The 10,971-nt window shown below is 50.4% G+C and overlaps 1 protein-coding gene across 3 annotated transcripts in view; it reads right to left on the bottom strand.

Moving 5' to 3' along the window:
* The window catches only part of Bcat1 (branched chain amino acid transaminase 1), a 68,736-nt gene that overhangs the window by 46,993 nt on the left and 10,772 nt on the right, over nt 1-10,971 (bottom strand). The window contains exon 1 of one of the 3 annotated variants that reach the window (XM_055605599.1): nt 527-596. The exons of 1 other annotated variant lie outside the window; for it this stretch is intronic. In XM_055605599.1, the coding sequence (XP_055461574.1) occupies nt 527-568 (42 nt within the window). In that variant the 5' untranslated portion in view covers nt 569-596. Of the gene's footprint in view, nt 1-310; nt 409-526; nt 597-10,971 lie in introns of those variants that run through there. One more of the 3 variants, XM_055605603.1, reaches the window with a different exon arrangement.

Raw genomic sequence — 10,971 nt, 5'->3', positions numbered from 1 at the left:
GGGGGGGAGGAGGTCCCGCTGGCAGGGGCTGCTGCGCCGCAATATTCGGGGTGGTGAAGGCTTTCCCTCATCCTCCAGTTTTCCCCTGACTCCCCGCATCCCCGGGGAGGACTTCTGGGTCCTCGGTGGAGGACCACGAGTCTCCCCACATCCCAGTGGCGACCCCCGAATCCCCACAGTGACCGCTCAGTTCCCAGTGGAGACCCCCAGGATGACCCCAGAATTCTCCGGTGGAGACACTCGCAGCCCTGGTTGGCGACTGGAGGGCACCCATGAATTATCCCCATCCCCGTGTCCCCTCCGTGGCGACCTCCACCGCGACCCCGGGTGTCCCAATCGCCGAGTCCTCCGTGGCAACCTCTGAGCATCCCTCACCTCCAAGCCTCCCCCACCCGCGGCACGTCCTCGTGACCCATGACGCCCCGCGGTGACCCAGAACCCCATGGCACCCTCCCGCAGTGACCCCCAAGTGGGCCCCACGCGGGAGGCTGGTCCCGGCGCCCCTCGCCCTTTGCCACGCGGGTACCTGGCGGGCCAGGGCTGCAGCTGCCCGAGCCGAGCAGGCCATGACGAAGCCGCGGGCGCGTGGGGACGCGCGGCTCGGCGGTGACACGTGGCGCACGGCGGGTCCCGCGCGCCCGGGGCTGCGCTTCGGCGGGGCGGGCAGAGGGAAGAGGGGAGAGCCCGCCGCGGGCGCCTGTCGCAGGCAGGAGCGCAGCCGCCGCAGCATCTCCGGGTCGCGGTGCGAGCAGTCACGCGGGGCTGGGCACGCGCGCGAGGGCCCAGGAGCACCGGGGTCCTACTCGGGCACTCCAAAGGCCCGGCCCCCGGACGCCTCGGCGACACATTAACATCACAATGGCTCCGTGCGGGACCCCAGCAAACAGCAGGGTCTGCAGCCGCCGCAGACGGGCGTGTGCGTCCGGCCTGCCACCGACCGGCCGCGGCTGACCGCAAACCCTGAAGGCCGCCTTCCACCGCTCTGCAGCGAGGTGCCGGTGACCCAGCCACCCCGCCGGCAGCCTCGGGAGCAACCTCCGGGCGGTTTCTCTGGTTCGGACACAGCAGCGCTCCTGCTAGCGGGGTGGCCGTCGCTTTTAACCCCAGCCCTTGAGAAGCTGATGAAGGAAGGATGGTTGCTGCGAGATCGGGACTAACCTGACCTACAGTGAGACCCTGCCTCTGAAACAAACAAAAACTAGAGGCTGGCATTCATGACCGCAGCCCCCGCCAGCTCCGGGGCTTCCATACTCCCGGCCTCCGTTTCTGCCTCCACTGTTGACTTTACTGTGGGTTCAATAATAACAGGCCTCCATTCTTCCTGTTGCTCAGCTTCCAGACTTGCGCCCAGGGTCTTTGTATTTGCACTTCTTTTCTCAGGTAAAATGAGATTTATGTTCCTATTGTGTAGACTGTTTTTCAAACCAACAGACCGCAAAGACCTTCTGAGAACCAGGTCAACTTAACAAAACAAAACAAAACGTGGTTTTCCGAAACTGGCCGACCACAACCACATTAAGATCTTGTAAAAACGTGTTTATGCTAAAGGGGAATGGCAAATGTTCTGATTCTGTTAAGCTTTGCTGGCTTGCAGAGGTCATGAAGGACCTCTGTGAGATGTCTCTTCCACAGCTTGGATGAAGCTTGGGTCGGCAAGCTTTTCAATAGCATGACAGGGACACACAATTAAAAGTAATGAGTTCTCAGGCATACTGTTTTGGCATTTTAAGCCCACTGACATTGGGCTTAATTGCAGTATTAAAAAGAGGAGGTAAAACTTAGAACTATTTCTGGCTTTAGTAAAGGAGAGGGAGAGGGACAGCTTTGTCACCCTCTACCCTGCCCTCTGAAACCCCTGGCCTGTTCCAAGAACTGGAAACCTTTTTCTTGTATGTACTTCTTAACATTTTTTTTTTTAATATTTAGTCATATTTGTGCATCGTTACTAAGGTACACTATAGTCCTGGGGATTCTTGGTCATTGTCAAGAATTTTACTCCTGCCAAAATTAATAGTGGTCACTGGGCTGACATGGCTGATCTTAAGACAGAGAACTTAGGTGGACACCCCAAAAGCCAACAGGAACGAGTGACCCCCCTCCCAAAAATGTCACCAGGAACTAGGCCATAGGTCACCAGCTACAGGAAGAAGATAATAAAGCCCCCTACCCTAGGAATAGCCTGGAGGTAACAAGAATGAGAAGGTGTCTTATCTCAGGATGGGGCATCTATGCTGGGCAGCCCACCCACCTGGTAGCAGAACTTTCACAGCATGGAAATACCTAACATTCCTGAGGTCTAGAGATAGCTTGCTCAATGTTAGTTAGCCACAATCACCTTGTAACAAGCTTTCCCTGCTGAATGTCACCCAACTGTGTAACTGCTAAGCTGTAATTTCCCAAACCTCACTGTCAACCAATAAAAGCCATCCTCCCCCTGATCTCCAGGCTCTACACTCTACACCACTACCTTGGTGACAGTGTGGGCCCAAGGTCGAGCTTGTAATAAAAGACCCTCTGCATTTGCATAGGGATTGGCTCCTTGATGGTCTTTGGGATCAGTGAGACTTGGGTATAACAAAACCTCCTGTGCCAGAATGAGTTACAGCTTATGAGTTGTTGGCCAAAGGGCCCCTGTGGAAAGCCCCAAACACCACAGGCTATGGCCACAGCTATTAGTCACTCTCCACAGCCTGATGGTAAGTCCCCTGTGCTGAAGGCACAACTTGCTCACTTACCAAACATGGGGACACGGAGCTGGTGCTTCATGACTGTAGCTGAAGCTTCATGACTACAGACTAGCATGCGTGGTACTAGAAGGTACTGTCCATCCGACCTAAGGATACGAGTCAGCATCAGTATCCTCCATGTGTCAACCATGCGGCGTGTCCCAGCAACCTCACTGCAAGACACACTAGTGCAAGAGCAGCCCAAGTGTGACCGTTAGATCCAAAGCAGGATCCCACAAAATGGCAGTGCTGGTGACAATGTCAGCTTAGGACCCTGACTTGACCGGGTAAACAGAAGGGAAAAAAAAAAAAAAACTAAATTCAGCATTGGTTGGGAATCCCCCCCCTCTGGCAGGACTGTGGGTACCAGGAAAGCAACTGGTACATACTTCCTTGCCTACCTCTAATCCTGCCCTAACTCTTCCTCCTGTGCCTCTCCTTCCCTGTCCCCTTAAAGTTGGCAAGACTCCCCCCTTCCCCATCCACACATACCCTACCCTGCCAAGACAGCCCAGCAGTTTGACTCCTCAAACGACCTTCAGTTAGTGGAAGCAACCAGTCACTTGTGTATGAGGCTTAAAGGCCCACTCTAGGAGACAGAGCCCATCCATGATGCTACTGAGGTGGCCAAAAGCCTGAGACTAGATAGGTCACAGGCCAGGAGGAAACCTGCTGCTGCTATTCTGCTAAAGGGACATAGCAGTGAAATGACTCCAAAAGACACGTCCCCATGCCCATAGGGCAGAGTGTCACTCGGCCTGATCAGAGAAGCTTCCTGTGGCAGATGGGACTAACAGCTGGCCCACAGCTGGACTGTCAGCAGGTGAGAGGCTCTGCAGCACCCACCCCTCAATGAGATACCTATTAAACCCTCCCTCAAGGCTCAGGGATCTGTGTAGAGGGGAGGTGGAAAGACTGTCAGAGCCAGAGGTGCAGGATGGCTCCTAGGAAACAGAGTCTTCCAGACTCAACAGGATTGGTGCACATGTGAACCCAGAGACGGAGAACACTCACAACACCAGGTTCAAACCAGACAGAATCCCAGCACTGAGACGGGGGAGGGGACATAGGTCCCAGGCCTTACCAAGAAGCTGTTTGCGATTAATGCCTCATGGGAAAGGAAATATGGGTGACTTCCAATGGCGTGTCCAGGAGTAATGGGCCAGCACAAGATGGACTCCGTGTTTTTGTTTTGTTTTAGTTTGTCTGTTTGGATTTTTCTTTTTGTTGTTTTTCCTGTTTTGGTTTGGTTTGGTTCTGGTTAAAGAGAGAGAGAATATGAAGCAGGTTGGGCAAGGTGGTAGGGAGGATCTGGGAGGAGTTGGGAGAGGGAAAAGAATATGACCAAAATGATGTATGAAAAAATTTCAATAAAATTAATAAAAATAAAATAGACTGTCTGCGGAAGGAAGAAGAGGCCAAGGGCACACTGTTCATTGGTCATTGGTCTCTCTTCCTGGCTGTGGTTACGGTGTGCCCAGCTGCGTGTGGCCAGCTGCCTCAGGCTTCTGATGCCAAGACTTCCCCTCCAACTACAGCTAAAATAACCCTTTCTCCCCTTACGTTGCTTTCCAAACAATAATAACACTAAGTTATGAAAATGTACGTATGGCTGTGAATGTGACTACAGGTATCGTTGGAGGCCAGAAGAGGGCATCAGATCTCCTGAGGCTGGAGTTAAGGTCAGTTACAAACCGCCCACCGTGGGTGCTGGGAACCAAACTCAGGTCCTCTGCAAGAGCAGAGTGCGATCTTCACACTCACTGAATCCTTCAGTTGCTTTTGTCACAGTGTTTTATCAACAGACATGCATGGCTGCCCTCAAGCGGGCGAAGAACACTGGCTGCATGGAGGCTGAAAGCACCAGCTGATGGAGACTGAGAAGATTGGGTGACTGGAAAAAATTGTAGAAAAAAACTTTCGTAAAGCTTGATCACTGATGTGAAAATTGTTTTCTTTATTTGAAATGACTGTTTATAATTTCTCACTAAACACAATACAATTCAAGGTTTAAAACAGAAAGTGGAAAATGTAGTGAATAAAATTGATTCCTTTAAAAACACAGTTATGTCATGTGAATATGTTTTGTTTATTGCCATGTGAGAATCTTGAGAGCTTATAAATGCAAGTGCCCCAACAAGGGCTGGGTGGTTGCTGCTCCCCCTGCTACTGGTCCCTGCCACTGCTTTTGCTGGTTGCTGGATTGCTGGTTGCTGATTGTCATTTGCTGTTTGACAGATTGCCAGTGTCTGGTTGGAGATATCCTCATGATGAAGATTAGATTTTCCCCAAGGAAGTCGATATCTCTAATTAACAGGAAATAATCTCAAGAGAACTGTGCCCCTTCTCCCCTCTATCCTTCTTTCTCTCCTACCTAGTGTGGGGGAGGGGGCGGGGAGTTGGAAGGGATAAGGGTGGTCTGGAGTGAGGAAAGAAACCCAATAAAGTAGCCAAAAGCCTGACAACAGAGGTTTGTTTCACAGTATCTTTAAAACTGACTGTGCGTACCCCGCTTCCGTGTTCAATGAGGCCAGCCATATTTCTTTGTTGGCCATTTTGGAAACTAGAAAACGCTCCGTATCAGAGATTCTTGTCCCTATTCCTCACTTGCCCTTCCAGCTGTACATTTAGCAGCATGCCCCTGACTCAACACCGTCACTCACAGTAAAATTTATGCTGCTGGGACCTAGGGAAAGATCGTAAGGACGTCAAACCCCGGACACGGCCCATCTAAGCAAACTGTCTATCCAGCACACAGGGATAGAACGTCCACCAATGCTAAGTGCTAATGTACCCACAAGTCACACAGGAGCAGGGATTGGGGACATGGTTGCACAGTGGGTGAGTGCTGGTAGCATCATGTACCACACAGCTCAGAAGCCTGGACGAAAGGGTTCTGACTGTCTCCACAGTGAGCAATGGCTGCTTGAGAAACGAATGAGCTCAGCCTGATGGAATATCATGAAATGCATTGTGGGTAGAAACCGCATCCAGAACCCCATTAATATGTGCAGCTTAAAGGCCTCAGTTTAAAGTTTTAAAAAGAGACATTTTCATATTTCTGTCACTTAACTGTAAAATCTGACTCAAACACAACAAACAAAACTGTGGATTTAAAAAAATCAGATAATGTTATGGACATTTTTGTAAATGCGCTGCCTAGTTTTAGGTCAACTTGACACAAGCTAGGGTCATAGAAGAAGAGGCAACCTTAACTGAGAAAAAGCTCCATAAGATCAAGCTTAGGCAAGCTTATATGGCATTTTCTTAATTAGTGATTAATGGGGGAGGCCTAGCCCATTGGGGATGGAGACATCCCATGGCTAGTGGTCCTGGGTTCTGAGAAAGCAGCTGAGCAAGCCATGGGGAGCAAGCCAGTGAGCAGCATCCTCCATGGCCTCTGCCTCAGCTCCTGCCTTGGGGTTCCTGCCCTGCTTGAGTTCTGGTCCTGGCTTCCTGTAACGATGGAATACAATGTTTAAGTGTAAGCCAAACAAACCCTTTCCTCCCCAACTTGCTTTTGGTCATGGTGTTTCATTACAGCAATAGAAATCCCAAACAGGAAAACAAATAGGTCACTGTCCATTATGTTTCACAGAGGAACAATTTTTTCCCTAGAGGAGGGCAATCTCCCTGCTTCTCAATTAGTGTTATTAATAAGCCACAAGTAAAATAAGGCAGAGACGTTAGGCCTCGGTCACTCCGCTTAATGCAATATTAAGAGGAGATAATTTAATAGAGTGTGTGTATGTGCAGTGTGTGTATGAGTATGTGCTGTGTGTCAGTGTGTGGATATCAATGTGATGCGTGTGTGTGTGTGTGTGTGTGATGTGTGTGATGTGTGTGTGTGTGTGTGTGTGTGTGTGTGTGTGGTGTGGGTATGTGGTATGTCTGTGTGTGTTTGTGTGTATGCTATGAGTGCGTGTGTTTCAGGGTCTCTTGCATCGGAGGCTGGCCTCAGTTTTATGAAGCCAAGACTGGCCTTGAGCTCCTGACCCTCCCACCTCTGCCGCCCAAGCTCTGGGGTTAGAAGCATACCCAGGGCCTTGTGTGTGCTAGCCAAACACTCTACCAACTACACTGCATGCTCAGCCCACTTCAACAGTGTTTTCACGTATGTTAAGCTAAAGACAAGTAAACCCACTGCAGGGTTAAGAACTGAGCAGAGAATAGGGTAGAGCTGAATGGGGCTCTGAGAAAACATGCGAAGCAGATGATCCTGCTAATACACTGGACTAGGCTGCAGAAGGAGATAGAGATGCAGAGTAAGGGAGAGCTGTGTCCTTGAACTGTAACAGTCTGGGCTAGAGGGAGACTCCTTAAGACAGGAAAAGTAAATAAAACTCAAGAATCTCGGGAAGTTCCTGAAACTCACAAGCTCTCAACAGCCTGGGACTGGAGAAGTGGCTCAGAGGTTAAGAGTGTGCACGCTCTTGCAGAGGACCCTAGGCAACACTGAGCAGCTTACAGCTGCTTGTAACTCCAGGAGATAGGATGCCCTCTTCTGGCCTCCACAGGCATGCGCATTCACACACACACACACACACACACACACACACACACACACACACACAAATAAATAAATATATTGTTAAAGGTTCACAAGGCCAGATGAGCAATAAATTTTAACGAAGACTTTTTCTAGCTCTGTGGAGCTGCAGGGAAGCCATCACCCAGGCTGGATGGGATGGACTCCTGTAAGCAACCCCAATAAACTCAGTGGTTCACTAAGCTAGACGAGGGTAGAATTCTCTCTCTCTCTGCTACTCTACAAGGGATGAATAGAAGAATCAGACAGCAGAAGGAAACAGCCAGATTTCAGCAACTTTCACACGGAGTGGACAGGAGGCAGGACAGGGGAAGGGCAGAGGGTAGGACAAAGAGGATGGTATGGGAATGGGAAAGAAAAGAAGGAGTTTCCAGGAGAGCTCAGTGGAGACATTCACTCGGAACCATGGACTCTCCAGATGCTGTGGTCTGAGGGGATGAAGTCTGGCAGGCTACACTGATGAGACTCTGAGCCTGGCCAGAGTCCTCCCCCGCCTCCACCCCTGTCGGGTGACTGAAGCAAATGGTGACAGTGAGGAAAACCTGTGTGGCCCACTGCTCATCACTTCTGACCCCGCCCGCCTGCTTTTGACAGGGCGTCTCGTCTCACCCATGCTGGCTTCAAACTCTCTACATCCCAACGTATGGCCTTACCCTCTTAGCTCTCGGCCATGTCCTCCCAAGTGCTGCAATTATAAGCATGCCCCGCCATGCCCAGGTTGTGCCGTGTGCTGCGGGCCAACCCGGACCTTCAGACACGCCACCACGAGCTTGAATCACCGTTACCTCCTAACAGCAGCCCCTGTGATAAGAACTGCAAATCAGCTCCCTCTGCCACAGAAGACGCGGCCTGCTCTTGGTTTTACATTGCTGCTATTTCCTGTACTCTGGATTTGTTCTTTCAATTTTTTAATTTGTTTGCTTTTTCCTCACAAATCTCTTAAATCCAATTGTCCCTTCTGCAAGAACAATCGATTAACACTCCATGACCTAATCTTTAAATCTCCTTACCTCAGCTCCCATAGACCTGTACAGGGCAAGCCAGCTGAGAGGCAGGTTCACAGATGACCTGTAACAAGTCTCCTCAGAATACCGCACGAAATTTGACACAGACACATGGCAGTCGCTGTCACCAGGAAAACGAATGTGCCAAAGGCTTCTGCTACCCCAAGCTCCTCAGGACACACACCAGGGCCTGCTCCTCACTCCTCCTCATGCTCCTGCCTATCTCATTATTCTCAGTATTCAAAGGACAGCCTTGGCCTGGAAAGCCCCAGGCCATCTTCAACCTCTTTTCACAGGAGTGACAGATGGACAGAGAATCAGAGTCTAAGCAGAGATTAGAGATTTCACCATGTGTTTGCAAACACGGAAGCTCAGAACTTTGCATTTTACAAAAAAAAACAGACTCACATTTCAAGTTCTGAGAGGTAAACATTAAGCATACTTAAATAAGGCTTGAAAAAAAAAAACAGGTATTTCCGTTAACATTTTGTTTTTCACACTGACACTTGAGTAGGCACTGATTTTTTATTTGTCTCAAACTCACAGAGACCTGCCTGCTTCTGCCTCCTGCATACCACACTAGATGGCGCTCTGTTTTTAGAATTCACACCATAGAGCTGGTGAGGCAGCTCAGTGCCTAAGAGCTCTTGCTGCTCACGCAGAGGACTGGACTCTGGTTCCCAGCACCCACACAGGGGAGCTGACAACCACCTGTAACTCCAGCCCTGACGAAATCTTCTGACACCCTCTTCTTGTTGGTCTGAAGCTTGTATGTTGTTGCCTGGATACGCCTATCCTTGTTGTGTAAACCTACCGGATTGGCTGATTAAATGGCCTATAGCTGGGCAGGGCAGAATGGAGTAGACGTGGCTAAGGTTCCCCATCTTTGAGGACAGGAGAATCACGGGAAACAGACAGACAGAGAGGAAGGAGGATGTCTCCAGAGGTTAGCATGGTGGAGAATCCATGTGGGCTAGGAGAAAGGACTCCAAGAATATCGTGAAAGGCCCAGATGAAGAGTACAAGCAAGTACCGTAGGATTACAGACGGGGGCAGTCCAGATGGGAATGATTAAGGTGGATGGCAGGGGCTGGGGGCTGGGAGAGGGATGATGAGGTTATTGAGACAGCATAAATAAGATATCTGCCCAGCCCAAGGTAAATAAGACAATTATAAATCTAACAGGTGTCTGTGTCTTATTATCTGTGATAGCGGGTTACAGAAAACTGCCACAATAATTACAGGGCTAATAATAGGTAATAAACATTACATAGTCCAACATTCACTTTTTATTTACTACAGCATCTTCCGGTCCCCACAGGCACTGCCCTCATGCACAAAACTGTGCACAGACACAAAATGGGTGTCCCAGGAGGCCCCATGATGGCCACATAAAGGTAAAGGGTGCTGCTCAAACCTGGTTCTGATTTAACGGCAGGAAATGCCTCTGCCAGCAAGCACCGACTCTCCTTGATGGTCCTGTAGGGCAGCCCGGCCCAGCAACCATTGCCTGTGCTGACTCCAGCGCCACTTGCCTCACTGTTAATGACCAGCTGCAGCTCAGCAGTCACCTCTGGAGAAAGCCTCCGTGTGCTCTCTGCTGTGTGTTGAACACCATGGGCAAAGGCAGCTCAGCAGCTAGGGCTTATTTGGCGCACATGTTGGGATCAGAGTCCACCACTGACGGAATTCAGGCAGGGCCTTCCCTGCACTGAAGGGCCTTCCCTGCACTTCCCTGCTCCCTGAAGCGGCAGTGGCTTCAGTGAGCAGAGCCCTCCCGCATCAATCAACAACTAAGAAAATTACCTTGGTCAAGCCCATTCAGGCCAGCCTGAATGGGGCGTTTTCTCAGCTGAAGTTCCTTCCTCCCAGATGACTCTAGTTTCTGTAAAATTGACAAAACCTAGGCAGGGCAGTAAAGTGTAAGATTCCCTCCTGCTTGCAGACCCCTGACATATTTGGGCAGGAAGGAGGAGGAACTGCACACCTCATCTGGGCCTGGCACACCCTCTCCTATGTCTTCTCTTTCTCCCCTCACATCGTACGTTATCCCCACGAGACCTGTGCTGCTCAACAGTCTCAGTCACTCCCTGGTTACCGTGAGGGAATACCTGGCAGAAAGCAGTGTGGGAGAGGAAGGGCTCACATCAGCTCTCAGTGGAGAGCAGGGTCCAGCTGTGGTGGGGTGACACACGGGGCAGGAGTGGTAAGCTGCCAGGCCTCACATTTGAACAGATCTGAGGCAGGCCCGTGAAAGCAGGGGCCCTGCTGGCTTTCCCCTTCTCCCTCTGCCTCCGCTGTGGATTATTCTCAGTCAGGTGGGCCTTTCCCTCCTCCCCGGGTTAATACCCCAGATAGATGCCAAGGGTATCTGCTATTCTGGGCCCTCCTCAGTGTAATTAAGTACCCAATCAAAATTAATCAATTTCATAAACAGTAACTTCACTGCTTTGTTCAGAGACTCGAGCCCAGGGCCATATGCTGTCTCCCACACGGGGATGCTAGCTCCTAATTGTTAAATATTTGCATCTCGGTGGGAGGAAATGGGGGTTAAGTCCAGGAAACTAGCTAGGGGTGTATGAGAGGCAACAGAAACAGAGTATGAAAATGCGGTAAGGAGGCCTATTGTTCTGTACTCATTTAATAGGAAGGAAGGAAGGAAGGAAGGAAGGAAGGAAGGAAGGAAGGAAGG

Source organism: Psammomys obesus, unplaced genomic scaffold, assembly GCF_907164565.1.
Source record: "Psammomys obesus unplaced genomic scaffold, mPsaObe1.curated_primary_1811, whole genome shotgun sequence".
Classification (NCBI taxonomy): Eukaryota; Metazoa; Chordata; class Mammalia; order Rodentia; family Muridae; genus Psammomys; species Psammomys obesus.
This window is presented reverse-complemented; position numbering and strand designations above follow the sequence as displayed.